The sequence below is a fragment of the Loxodonta africana genome, chromosome 5, assembly GCF_030014295.1.
Source record: "Loxodonta africana isolate mLoxAfr1 chromosome 5, mLoxAfr1.hap2, whole genome shotgun sequence".
NCBI lineage: Eukaryota > Metazoa > Chordata > Mammalia > Proboscidea > Elephantidae > Loxodonta > Loxodonta africana.
Window position 1 is genome coordinate 68,377,196 of NC_087346.1, and position 13,959 is coordinate 68,391,154.

Consider the following 13,959-nt stretch of genomic DNA (forward strand, 5'->3'; position numbering starts at 1 on the left):
TTTGTCCATTTAGTCACTGATTCATCAAGCATTCATAGGTTGCTACATGCACGCTATTGTGCTTAGGGACCCTTCACTGAAGCTAATCACTGTCTTGTAAAAGAAAGAATCTCCAAAAGTAGTAGCTGAGGGTGAGAATTTCAAGTACTTGAGGGGCACAGAACTGTTACAGGAGTCCAGAAGAGGGAGAAAATGCTTTGGCTAAAGAAAATCAGCAAGATTTTAGAGAAGGAAGTGTTTAAGCTATGCCTTGAAAATAGGTAGCATCAGAAAGTGCAGAGATTGGGAAGATCATTCCAGTGGGGCCAAGAACATGTGCAAAACTAGGTGTAAAGAGGAACAGGCTGTGTGGAGAACATTGGGTGCCATCTAGCTGGAGGGTGGTAGGGAGTGTGAGGGGCATAACAAGAAATTTGCAAAGGCAGATTTTGGCCAGATTGTGAAAGACTGAATGCCAGGCTAAAGATTTTGGCCAAAAAGTATCCTATGAAGTCTTTGAGAAATTCTCTCCCTTTTTTGCTATCTGTAATCCAGCGAAAAATCCTACTTCTTTTTTTTTTTCTTTTATTGTTACACTTAGGTTTCAATATTGTGTCTTAACTGGTAGGAAAAAATACCAGTGGGACAAGCTAGATCTAAATGCAATGTATGTGTATCACACAGGGCAGGAAGCCCAAGACGAAGACAGTAGCGATTCGGAAGCAGAGGAGCAGAGTGTCAGCCAGGACCCCAAGGAGCCACCCAGCCAGCCCAGCAGCACCATCCACAGGCCCAGGACAGCCTCCTGCCAAGCTACAGCCACCTGGTTTATAGACAGCGTCTCTGATGACACCAGGCGCTGGTCTGATCAGCTCAGCCTAGATGAGAAAGACGGCTTCATATTTGTGAACTACTCAGAGGGCCAGACCAGAGCCCATCTGCAGGGTCCCCTCAACCACCCCCACTCCAATCCTATTGAAGTGCGGAATTATAGCAGATTGAAACCTGGTAACTTGAAGTCTTTCTCATTCTCTGTAGGCGGTACGTGTGTAGATCAAGATAGGTGGGGTCCAGCAGTCCCTGGGCCCGAGTCCTGATGTGCCCTGAGAAGGCCTTTCACGTTTCTTCTTGTGTAAAGTGGACTTAGAGATGGTATCCCACCACGGTGTTTACAATATGTGGAACATTTTTTAGAGAAAAATGCCTCAAACCAAAAATTGCATTCATTCACAAATCAGCTTTTAAAAGTTGATTTATTACCATTAAATAAATAAAACTGCATTCTCAGATACCTCTACCAAGATAACAGAGTGAGAGGCAAGGTCCTCAGTTGGAGAAACTGTATACATCTTCTTGGATTGAAGATGCCCCCTTCTCTCCAGTTTGTCTTTGAAAATGGGGTACTCTCTGATGTGGCCCATGATTAATGTTAAGATAGATTATATTACCTTCAACGGACACAACATCTGCTGAGAACTTGAAAAGCTGCTGCCGCTGTATTTTGAAGTATCCTAGCTTTTACGACTATAGCGTTAGGGCACACTGACCAAATGAAGTCATGTCTTCCAATTTTCCTCCCCAGGGTACAGGTGGGAGCGGCAGCTGGTGTTCAGGAGCAAGCTCACTATGCACACAGCCTTTGATCGAAAGGACAACGCACATCCTGCTGAGATCACCGCCTTAGGCATCTCCAAGTAAGTGTCCAGCTTCTTCCAGTTATCTCTCCAACAATCATTTGTTTAGCCAGGGGCCACACACTCTAGACCAGTCTTTGGGAGAAAACAGATTTCATTTGTATTGTCATGTGTGGCTCAGAAAGACAGAGCCAAAGAAGAACCCTGCCACTGTGTGAATTTTAATTCTGAATTCAAAGTAAAATAAAATCTTTTTCTTCTCTGCAAAGGTACAGAAGACTTAATCCAAAGAGAGCTGAGACAGAAATGTAAAATCAGGCTCAGTTCTATTTCTGTCCTTTATACTTCCTTCCCCTGAGTGAATCACCATCCGTCCCCATGACCCTCCCTGCACCCTCCCACATACTGAGGCTGAAACGTGCACACATACACATACACACACACACTGAGCACTGTAGAGCCGGGAGAAGCAAATCACTGAAGAACAGGAAGAGGGATTCATTCAGCCAGGTGGCAGTGCAGAGGCCTTTCCATGAGGTGACTTTCTGTGTTGGTCTCCTGCAGGGATCACAGCAGGATCCTCGTCGGGGATAGTCGAGGCCGAGTTTTCAGCTGGTCTGTGAGTGACCAGCCAGGCCGTTCTGCTGCTGACCACTGGGTGAAGGATGAAGGAGGGGACAGCTGTTCGGGCTGCTCGGTGCGGTTTTCTCTCACAGAAAGACGACACCATTGTAGGAACTGCGGTCAGCTCTTCTGCCAGAAGTAAGACAGGATATATGCATTTTGATTGTCCATGGATTAGACTCTAAGAATGTTAATTATGCCCTATACTCACTTTCTCATTTGTTCTGATGTTCCCCCTACAGTATGCTGTGTTAATATAAGCCAGTCTTCACTTTGTTCTTTTTTATTACCATAATTATAAAGTATTTCTAAAATACAGAAACAATAACCTCAAACACCTGGTCACCCATGGTTAGAATGGGCAGATGCTAGTATTTTGTATTTGCTTTAGAAGCGTCTGTGGGAACTGTGTGCATAAAACATTGCAGACAGGTTTTAAGCCCTCTTTTCAACCCTTCACCAGTCATAGACCCCTTCTTCACCCAGAGAAGCTTCTTCTCTTCTCAATTACTTGTAATAGTTTTCATGAGCGTGTGTTATCTCTTAAATAACACAGTTTTGTTTTATGTGGTATCATCTTGTATGTGTCCTTCTGTAACTTGCTTTTTCTATTCAACATTGTTTCTGAGATTCATTCGCGTTGTTAGCTATTATTCTAGGCATCTATTATTGTTCATTTTAACTGCTGTCAGGTATTTTATTGTGTAATTATATCAGACTTTATTTCTCTTTTGGTGGACTCTTAAGGTATTTTTTCGATTTTATTGGTACTATAAATACAATGTTGCTATACACACCCTCATAAATGCCCTTTTAATACATATGCTGGAGTTTCTGTAGAGGAGATACCTCACAATGGAATGATAGATCACAGACAAACCCTTGAACTTAACTCAATCAGCACAACCAATTAGTTGTCATGTGTCTCAGAGTAGAACTGTGCTCCGTGGGGTTTTCAGTAACTGACTGTTTGAAAGTAGATTGCCAGGCCTTTCTTCTGAAGTGCCACTGGGTGGACTCAACCTTTTGTATAGCAGCCGAGGGCATTAACCATTTTCATCACCCAGGGACTCTACGGCTTACCTAGATTTTGCCAAACTGCTTTCCAAAACAGTAGTAGCAGTGTACACTCCCTCCAGCTAAATATGGATGTTCTCCAAATTCTTACTCATGCTTGGTATTGCCAAATGTCTTTGCCAATCTGATAGGTAAGAAATAATACTTTGTTGTTTTAACTTGCAATGCTGGAGAGAGTGAACATCTTTTCATATGCTTGTTGGCCATTTGAGTTTTCTCTTAGGTAACTCTTTGCCCATTTTTAATTGAGAAATTCTTTATATATTCTGGTCTCTAACCCTTTGTGTTTTATACATCTTACAAGTATCTTCTGTCAATCCGTATCTTGTGTTGTAACTTTGTATATGTGTTTCTGACACACAAGTTTTTAACTTTGATATAGTCAAATTTATTACTCTTTATAGAGAACATTTGGACCAAACAGAAAAGGCAGGCTACCAAAATGTTTAAAAAGCCCAAAGGAACTTGATAGTGTCCAGAATGTCTTTTAAAATGGGCAATGAGTTACCTAAGAGAGGAAAGGTAACTTGTGAAAGTTACCTTGGGAGGTTTGTGAAAGTCTTTACTTGGAGCTTGACCCAGCCAAGAGGAAAGGGTCAAGCTCCAAGTAAAGACTTTCACAAACCTCCCAAGTTTACACGGAATGGGAACCAGTCCCACACAGGCACAACGGCCTCACAGCTATTTAGACTCCTTGGCCTCATCCTGTAGGAAACACTTAACTTTAGCTTGCCCTGGTTTAATATTCCTTTTCTTCATAGACTAAAAGAAATGATATAACATTCCTTTGGGCCCTTCGTCAACCACGTGAACACAAACCCCTTATGGTCTTTCACATTCTCCTGGCATTACGTGGCCTTTGGCCTTATACTGCAAGCTTTCCATTTGATTTTAAATTAGCATTTTTGGCCACGGCCTTCAAAGAAGGAGACAGCCTATAACTAATTGATTTTTTTTCCTTCCCATTAGGTGCAGTCGATTTCAGTCAGAAATCAAACGCTTGAAAATCTCGTCTCCAGTGCGTGTTTGTCAGAACTGTTACTACAACTTACAGCATGAGAGAGGTTCAGAGGATGGGCCCCGAAATTGTTGAAGATTCAACAAGCCGAGTGGAGACCATGGTCTGTAGGACCCCTTTGCAATTCCCCTGTCCCAGCCCGCAGCTCTCGGGAGGCACTGAAGCAGTCTCCGTTTACACATCTCTTCATACCGTGTGTTTGAAGTGCTGAATTCAAAGGGATCATTGAAGAAACGGGTGTAGAGTACAGTAACGGGGCAAACGCTATTCAGGTGGACAGCCCAAGAAGAATATGAGGTGGCTCCCAGGAGCATCATTTTCGATATTCCCTTCTCCGTGTTCACGATAGCTGTCGAGAGAGGTACGCGAAATTCTCCCTTCCTGTCTTTTCTTGCGTCTCATTTTTGTAGAGCAACTCATCCTTATTTGGAAAAGCCAACAACACCACCAACAAAAAGGCTTTTAGAAGATGGTTGTAAATCTGACTTCTTTGCAAGTAACTGTATATTGTAAATAGATACAAAGGCCTTTTTTTTTCTAAATAAGGACTTATGCCTGTAACATGAGGCTTCAAACTAAACCACTAACTCAATGAGCTACTTACGGTTTGTCTGACATCTCTCATTTACCGATTAATTATAAATATGTTTTTTTAAATCCTCGAAGACATTATCTGTGGTCTTTTTTTTCCTTTCAAACCCAGCCTGTGTGCCTGATGTCCTTTCTTTCAAGTTGCCCGCAGTATCTCCACTCCAACTAGGCTAGTAACCAAAATAAAGTGGACCTTCTTTAGGAAACAGTGTGGGAGAAGAGGATTCCAGCTGTAAGATAACCTGGCAATCTTTGGGCGTTTTGCACCTGGCTACACACCACCTCAGTGATGTTCTTATGTAATAAGGCCCCTCTTAAACTTTATATGTAGACTGCTGTTTGGTCGTAGCATACCTTTGCATTGCATAAAAGACGGTCAGTTGACCGACATAGTACAGGAACCAGTCCTGCCTCAACTAATGGAAACGTACGTGCATGTAACCTGAAATTAGCTCCTCTTACATAGAACATAGTAAGTATGTGTCTTTGGTGACACTCATGTTCTACTATAGCTTATTTTCAAAACAAAGGGTAAAAAAAGAAAAAAAGTGTACAGAATTAACCTGTAAACCTTGTTGTAAAACTGGATCATGTCAGAACTGCTTAAGATTAACCTTTATCATTAATGCCATCTACCTGAAAACAGTGAGATTTATACTGTATCAATGTCTATATTTCTGTTTTTGCTATGAATATAATTACAGTATTTTAATATTTAGTTATTTAATTTGTTCTACTGGTTGGATACAGAACACACAAATCTGGGGGATTAAAGCTGGTGAGGCTAAGAGATAAGCTTAGTTTACAGGAAAAAGGCTTTGGTGGTGGGATTTTTTTAAATGTGTGTTATGTACATATATATATAAAACAAATGAAACAATCTAGATTTTAACATTTTCAGGTATTTTAGTGATAATATTATGAACAATTCTAAAAGCCCTGTGATTTGAAAAATGTAGGATCATTACTGGCCCGAGAAAGGAAGGACAGGCCTTCATGCCCTCATGGAGTATCACACAAAGGACAGTGGCTTTGGCTTTCCCGACGTTTCATCTTTAGGCCCTGGTGACAGGCACACTTATGCACTAAAATGCACATATATGCACATGCGTTCAAAAATAGGCATTTGGTACAATAATAATCTGTACCTAATGGGCTGAAACCAGCTTAAGAACAAATTTGTTCTTCCTGATAACTAGGTCTCCAAGAGAAAATATAAAGGCTGTATTAGTGCCTTATGCTTACTAAATTTAAATCTTTATTTACCTAGGTTTGAGCCTACAGTCTATGATTACATATCAAAATTGATTAAAACACTTCCATTTCTAAAAGTTCAAATATACTCGTTAATAAAAGGATTATTGGCATTAATACTTCAACTTGAAGAAAAGTTGTGTTCTGTTTTCCTTTCTGTGTCTCACTCTTCCTCCCTGTGTTCGCCATCCCCCATCATCATCTGACTTCAATTCTGATAAATTATGCTGGATGTAAAACAGTTGCAGAAATGGTGTGACCACATAATCATCGGGTGTGGCCCCTGTCTGGCCCTATAGCAGAGATGCACGAGTGTTATTCTACACCTTGGAAGAGAAGCATCCTCCCTTTGTCCCTGAACCATGTTTACCCCAAACCCAGTGGCAGAGGTGTTCTTTAAAGACTTGAATACATGAATGTGTGTGTGTAATTACTTAAAGGTTATTCCTGTATGTAATAAGTTATATGGGATAAACACTTTCAAACTTTCCAACACAACTTCCATAACTAGAAGGTGGAAACCAAAACCCTCATGATAGTATTTCCTCTTGGCAGCTGGTGCTGTGGGCAACTGCTTTGTTCAATGGAGTTTCTTTTCTTTTTGCTTCCAATGCAGAAGTCACAAAATCACTCACACGTTGCAGATACACTCACATACATAAACGTGTTTCCTTGGATAAACTTCTGTGTTTCATGTAAATTCGTTTACCAATGTATATTCTTAACATGTACATTCACCTTTCAGTGGTCTGTATTCTTTCTCTGAGAGTACCTCACAGGGATCCTGCCTGATATTTGTAGTTTGTTTGTTCATTCATTCATTAATTCACCCATCCCTCCATCCATTTATTCATCCATGTATTCTAACATTTGTATGTCATGTACAACTATCATGTCAAGCTTTTGAAGTGAATAGCTGCCCGTAGCAGCCATCTGTCTGGATAATAGGAAAACACTCTAGATAAGTTATTTTGCACTTTCTTATGTATAAAGTTGGTAGAAACTTATTTTTGCTTTGTATCATTTAAAGACATTTTGTTTTGGTAAATGAACTGTGTATAAAATATTTATGCCGTTAAAACTGTTTTTAGAAAGTATTTTTAATTTCAGCAAGTTTGGTTACTTGTTGCATGACTATTAACACAGCTGACTTTTTGTGTCAGTGCAATGTATATTTTTTTGTCCTGTTATTAACTTGTAAGCCCTAGTAATGGCCAATTATTTGTACAGCAACAGAAGTAAATTGAAGATACTGGCTAAGACTGGATTGATTGTGGACTTTTGTACTATATTGCAGAATCCAAAATCTGTTTTTGGTGGTTATGTAAAAGGCCTGAAGAATTACTATCTAGTGTGCAATCTGTGATACCTGAATGTTCATTGTATATCTGTCTCTGATGCAAAAAGGTAGAGTAACACAATTACAATACATGATTAAATGCAATAGTCCAGGTACTTAAGTTTTTTTTTTTTTTTTTTCCCATTTCAAATAATTACCTACTATTTACTACCAAAAAAAAAAAGGGTTTTAAGCCAGTTTTTCAGAGGAAGAAAAATAAAAAACCCTGAGGTCTAATCATTCCCTAAACTTGTGGTTATCATTCAGAAGCATCTGCTTGAGATTGCAAAGATGTTGGTTGCCAGCGTTCTAGTTCAAGTTCTAGTTTTATCCACCCTTAAAGAAACAGGCTTTCTGCATTCTGAGCCTCCCAACTTTGCTGGATTCCTGGGGCCTGCTGAGTCTGTGTGAGCGGCAGCAGAGAGAGGTGACTTCCAGGAGACACCACCCTCCAACCTGACTTAAGCTTCGCTGCCATACCTGTAGAAGACATTCCTGCATGCTTTCGTTTCTTTTTTTCTTGAGCCTTATTCCCCGTCTATATTGTGAAAAGTAAGCAATGGCAAATTATTCACTAGTGGGAATACATATATCCTACTCCTCCTGTGTTCACGTCAGGAGTATTCCAGTACCCAGGGTCCTGCCCCTCTCCTGGAAGCCTGGCACCCCAGCTGCATCGCTAGTCTTTCCAGTTCAGTCTTCAACCGAGTGTTAGAACTCACAAGGCCTTTTCTTACTGTTATTAGCGTGTTTGGTTTTAAGACCACATTCCCTGCAAAGGAGAGTGTAGAAAGTATTTGTTAACTTTGTTTAGGCTGCTTTGGTGATTTTATTGTTCCTCTTTCTGAAGACATGAACCAAAAATCCCAGTTCATTTTAAGCTTGAACAGCAGAGTCCCGAATTTAAGGATATTATAGTTATTGCAGATTCCACCTCAACACAAGTCCATTTTAGAGACAGAAGAGCCAGTTGAAAGCCCAGGACATTTCTTTAATGCATTATCATTCATAGTTCTCATAGCCCTGAAAACAGGTTGTAGTCAAGGCAGGCGTTTCAGAATTCTCAGACGCAAGTTCTTTCAGAGTTTAAAGGACAAATATGCAAATGATCATCAGTAAGTCCTTTTCCACCAGTTAAGCAAAATATCCCCCGCATGCCCCATTTTGGCCCATGCGGAATATCCAAGGAGGAAGCAGTTCGAGGGAGTTGGTCCAGCATTGGGTTAGCCTTTTTGCCTTATGGATGTTCTCATTTTTTCCAACTCATTTGCAAAGCTCATCTTTATGTATTTTCCCTTTTGACTTTTGCTAGAACTAGCACCAGGCCAAGTACCACACTCAGCAAGAGCATAATTTGGAGCATCCTGGAGTAGGAATTGGGAGACTGCAGCTTTAACCAGCATGGGAATTTCTAAAACCTCTTGTTCGAGCGCTTCCTACGCATTGGTTTTTCCTGTCAACCCCTGCCTCTGAGGATTGTGAGGGTCTGAGGTAGCGCTTCCTAACTTTTTGGTCTTAAGACCCCCTTGGCCCTTAAAAATTACCAAGGACTGCGAAGAACTTATGTTCATATGGTTTAAATCTCTCAACAGTCATCATTTTAGAAATTAAAACAGACATTTAGAATATAAATTAATTCACTTAAAAATAACAATGATAAAACCATTATATATTAACATGTTACGTAAATCTGTGAAAAGCGTTTCTAAACAAAAATTTTAGTGAGGAGAGAGGAATTGTTTTATCGTTTTTGCAAATCTGTTTATTACCTGGCTTAATAGAAGACAGCTGAATTCTCATCTGCTTCTGCATTCAGTCTGTTGTGATAAGTTGTCTTGGTTGAAGCATATGAAAAAAATCCAGCCTCACACAGATACGTATGTGTTTAGAAAAGGGAGTATTTTAATAGCCTATTCACATAATCGTGGATAATAATTTCTTAAAGATTAATTGTGGTATGGAATCTAAAACTATATGAACGAGCTTTTCATACTTATTACATTAAAATCCATTAGCCTGTTTGCACTTTGAGTGGCTTTTTTACCCATGCGTGATTTTATAGCATCGTACATTGACTGCTTAGAAAATGCTGGATCACTGGTGGACTGACGTAGTAGTGAACTGTGTCACTGCTACGTAACTAGTACTGCTGTAGGGTATGTAGACCTTCCAAATGCTGACATATTTTATTACATATTATCAAAAATTACATTTGTTAATGTCAGTGCCAGTCTCCTCAAAAAGGTCTAAGTTCAGCTCATACAAGTTTTCCAAAATTCTAATTTTTGCTTGAAAGTTAGAATTTTATCATTGGCGATAAATACTGTCTGTTGTTTTCTTTAAAGTGACAGGCTCACTTTGTTCATTTCTCAGGAAAATTCCTGCCAAAGAACCATAGTTTGTCAGTTGATCCTTCCAGTGAAAATAGTGTTCCATGAGAAAAACAGCTACTTTTTGTCAACTACTTTTCATCGAGGCAGTCTCTGTACTTCGGGATGCAGGTGCTATGTGTGCATTTCTCATTTTGTGTCCCATGAGTTAAGGGTCATGATTAATAAAATTACTATTTCTTTACTGATTCCTCAAGGACATTCTGAAGTGAAACAGGATCTTTTTTTGTTTTTTCTGTAAGTGCTTGGCGATGAATGTGATGACTATTACCGGTAGTTTGGTGCCACTACCTTGACTTGTGCTAAGGTTCCAGCAGTTCCGCTCACTCTTAACTTTTGCACCATGACTGCAAATATCAATGCAATGAAAGAGCCAAATAACATCTTAGTATTATGAAAATAGTCTCATCCTGGCGGATCCCCCAAAAAGGTCTCAGGAATCTGTGGACTACGCTTTGAGAACCACTGGTCCGAGCAAAAGTTGCATGGGTACTACACAAATGTAAAGTAGCGTGTGTAATCTCACTCGGTAATGATTTTCCTAATCACAGGCCACTGCTTTCAACTCTGCTCCCTTTGAAACTTGCCAGATGAAAGGCCAGGCTCTCCTAACACAACTATGCGCTGCTACTCCCAGCTACTGAAGTACCTCCAAGACTTCAAGCCACACAAGGCAAAGGGCACATTTCTGAAGTGTTAGGATTTCTAATAAGGTGGTTCTTTAATCACATTACTCTTCTAGCAAAGACTAAAATTCTGATAATATTTAAAAAACAGCTAATGAGTCGACTCTGACTCGTGGCAACCCCACATATGCTCCCTTGGGTTTTCAGTGGCGGATTTTTCAGAAATAGATCACCAGACCTTTCTTCCAAGGAGCCTCTGGGTGGACTTGAACTACCAACCTTTTGCTTAGCAGCCAAGAGTGTTAACCATTCGCATCACCCAGGGACTCCTGATAAGGTACAAGAAACCATTGATACTAATCTTTTCATACCAGATATAGTCTAACCGGTCTACTGGTTAAGAGCTTGGCCTTGAGAGTTAGTCTGGGTTTAAGTTCCCACTCTCCCACTTACCGTGTGATCTTGAGCAACTGCCAACATTTGCGTGTGTGTTTCCTCATGTATATATTTGGTATTATAATACTTTACCCTCAGAATCATAACATAAGAATTAAATCAGGTAGATATATGTAGAAATGTAGAGCTTAACAAATAAGTTTTCAATATATAATACTGTTAATTTGTAAACGTTAATAGAAAAGGAATGATGCATTAAAACATTCCCTTTATGAAGCCTGAACGAAAGCCAATGGCAGGGAGTGTATCTTCAGTTAGATACACAGGAGGCAGAATGTTCAAGTGGGAAGAGCCCATAGAAAGAATCCTGCCCCAACCCTCATTTGACACAAGAGGGAAAGGAAACCTCTCGTTTCAATCCCAGCTCTACCCTAAGCCTGTGGATTCCCAGGCTCTTTATACACAGCTCCCAGGTTTTCTAGGTGGTTACAGTGAAAGTGTACTTTGAATGTTATTTCAGTATTATTCATGCATAATCGTCCCTGCTTTATCAAGAAGATAAAGCATGAGATCTCCAACCTTGGCCTTCAGTAGTCCCACTTCCTGCTCAACAAAGGTGAGGAAAAGCTGCAAGCCTCACTCCATGCAGAGGACAGCTATTTAAACAAAAACAACTTGTTATGACCTTGTCCTCAAGCACTACTACACATTTCAAATGAAAGCTACACCCTAAAAACATTATTTCTGTTCAGAAAAGGAAGCCACTCCTTTGCAACCTGATTGGAGAGAAATACACCCATGGAGCAAAGGTCAAATCGACAGTCTGGTTATAAACTTAAGGATCACCTCAGTCGGGCTCTGCTGGTTGTGTTCTGCCAAGAGGAATACAAAATGTTCTACAACAGCAATGTTACCAAGTGTGCTCGTGGTTCAAGTTTGGATCCACAAACGTAGGTGTATTTTTTCTTCTAGGATAGCAAGTTCTATGTTCATGCTGATACATGTTCAGGTGGGCCTCGAGGGTGATACCCAAATGGCATACCACCCTCTTAAAAAGCCTCTTCAGCTTATAAATGAGAGGTTTGCCTTCATGTGGGTTATGTATCACTCCATTTTCACCAAGTCTGTTCCATACTTTCCCTAGTTTGTAATTATGGTGTTGGCAAAGTATATTGAATATACCACGGACTGCCAGAAGAACGAATAAACCTGTCTTGAAAATACAGCCAGAATTCTCCTTAGAAGCAAGAATGGCCAGACTTTCTTATGTACTTCAGATATGTTATCAGTCCCTGGAGAAGGACATCATGCTTGGTAAGGTAGAGGGGTGACATAAGAGAGGAAGACACTCCACAAGATGGATCGACACAATGGCTACAAAAATGGGTTCAAACGTAGCAATGATTGTGAGGATGGAGCAAGACCGGGCAGTGTTTCGTTCTCGTGTACGTGGGGTCACTATGAGTCAGAACCACCTCAATGGCACACAGTAATAATTCAGTAAGGGCGGTGCTTTCTTCCACCATTTGTTTTCTTAGCTCTGCAATCTTTGGACCTTTATCTCATTTTTGAGCCCTTTGAACCTTTATTGAGTTCATGTTCTTAATTACGTCTCATGTAAAGCCTTCTTGGAGAATGCTCTTCTGTTCCTTGGGTTGTTTATCCCCTATACTGGGTTCTTGGTCTTCTGCTAACTTTTTCCTGCCTTCTTGCCTGTCTTCCTTTCTTTTGTGTGGCTGTCACACCATTGATTTTTATCTTTATCATTGTAAGCATGGATGATCTTACCCAGGCTTTATGTTGCTCTGACATAAAAAAAAAACAAACCAAACCCATTGCCTCAATTCCGACTCATAGCGACCCTATAGAATGGAGTGGAACTGCCCATTAGAGTGTCCAAGGAGTGCCTGGTGGGTTCGAACTGCTGACCTTTTGGTTAGCAGCTGTAGCTCTTAACCACTGTGCCATCAGTGTTTTCTGCTCTGATACAGTTGGGTGAATTCTCCTTAACACCCTTTCCGCCCTTAGTTCGAGGACTGAATGTTGTGATATTTGTACTTTTCTATAGTCTGAAGGCACAAGAGGAAAGCAAGAGGCAGATGCGGTTGGGTGCAGCCTTTATCAAATGTGAAAACTTATAAAATATTCTATTCTGTGGTTCACTTCACCAAGTAGAGAGTTTACCCTATTATCATTAGGGGAGATGGCGGAGGATCATTCTCCAAAAATACTATTGAGCTTTGGAAAATGTCAATCCTGCCAGGTTTTCCTGCCTCTACAGAGATAATGAAGGGGAAGATAATAGCATTTTATCTTGATTCCTGCCCCTTTCCCCACACCCCCTACCCCCTGCTTGCCCATTCTCTCTAAAATCCTTGTTTCTCCCAACCGGAGGGTATTAAAGAGTATTCTTAGGATTTTGTCAACTCACTTTTCCAGGAATGCTTCCAGTCAGTAGTTGTAAGGACCAAGAATTTTCTGTATTATTCATGGACCCTAATTTTTTCAAATTTAAGAGACAAGATCTTCTCTCCTTGGTCAGTTATTACTGATAAATCATTTTGTTTTTGCTCTTACATTGTTGTTTTTATCACAATAGGTATTAGGGAAAGGAGAAAGTTCCCATTGTTAAACAGAAATTCCTTTTATACACTTTTTTAAAGCTTTAAAGTCTCTAAGATTATAAAATTAAGCATTTACCACAATAATTGAAGTACTACATTTTTATGAGTAATAATTCCCTCTCATTCCATTTACTAAAGTAACTGATAATCTGATGTGTGTCCTTCCACCTGGTCCAACATGCTCAGACGACATGTATTAGGGAAAAGGTGGCAGTGGCGGTTTGACTTTGCATTGTTGGGTTGAGTTTCTGTTATTAAATGCAGCTCACACTGTATATATTTTTCTGAGTTTTTTTCCCTACTCAGCAAATAAATCATGAATATCCTCCAGATCAAAAGATCTAACTCATTCCTTTAAGTAGCTGTATAATATTCCATTGTATGGATATACCACAATTTATTCAAAC

The 13,959-nt window shown here is 40.1% G+C and overlaps 1 protein-coding gene across 14 annotated transcripts in view; it reads left to right on the forward strand.

Moving 5' to 3' along the window:
* WDFY3 (WD repeat and FYVE domain containing 3) overlaps window positions 1–6,313 on the forward strand; it is a 351,860-nt gene extending 345,547 nt beyond the window's left edge. For all 14 annotated transcript variants that reach the window (XM_064285618.1, XM_064285625.1, XM_064285619.1 and 11 more), the window contains 4 exons: window positions 664–987; window positions 1,562–1,673; window positions 2,178–2,375; window positions 4,284–6,313. In XM_064285618.1, coding sequence (XP_064141688.1) covers window positions 664–987; window positions 1,562–1,673; window positions 2,178–2,375; window positions 4,284–4,407 — 758 coding nt within the window. In that variant the 3' untranslated portion in view covers window positions 4,408–6,313. The remainder of the gene's footprint in view (window positions 1–663; window positions 988–1,561; window positions 1,674–2,177; window positions 2,376–4,283) is intronic.
* The last annotated feature ends 7,646 nt before the right edge of the window (window positions 6,314–13,959 follow it).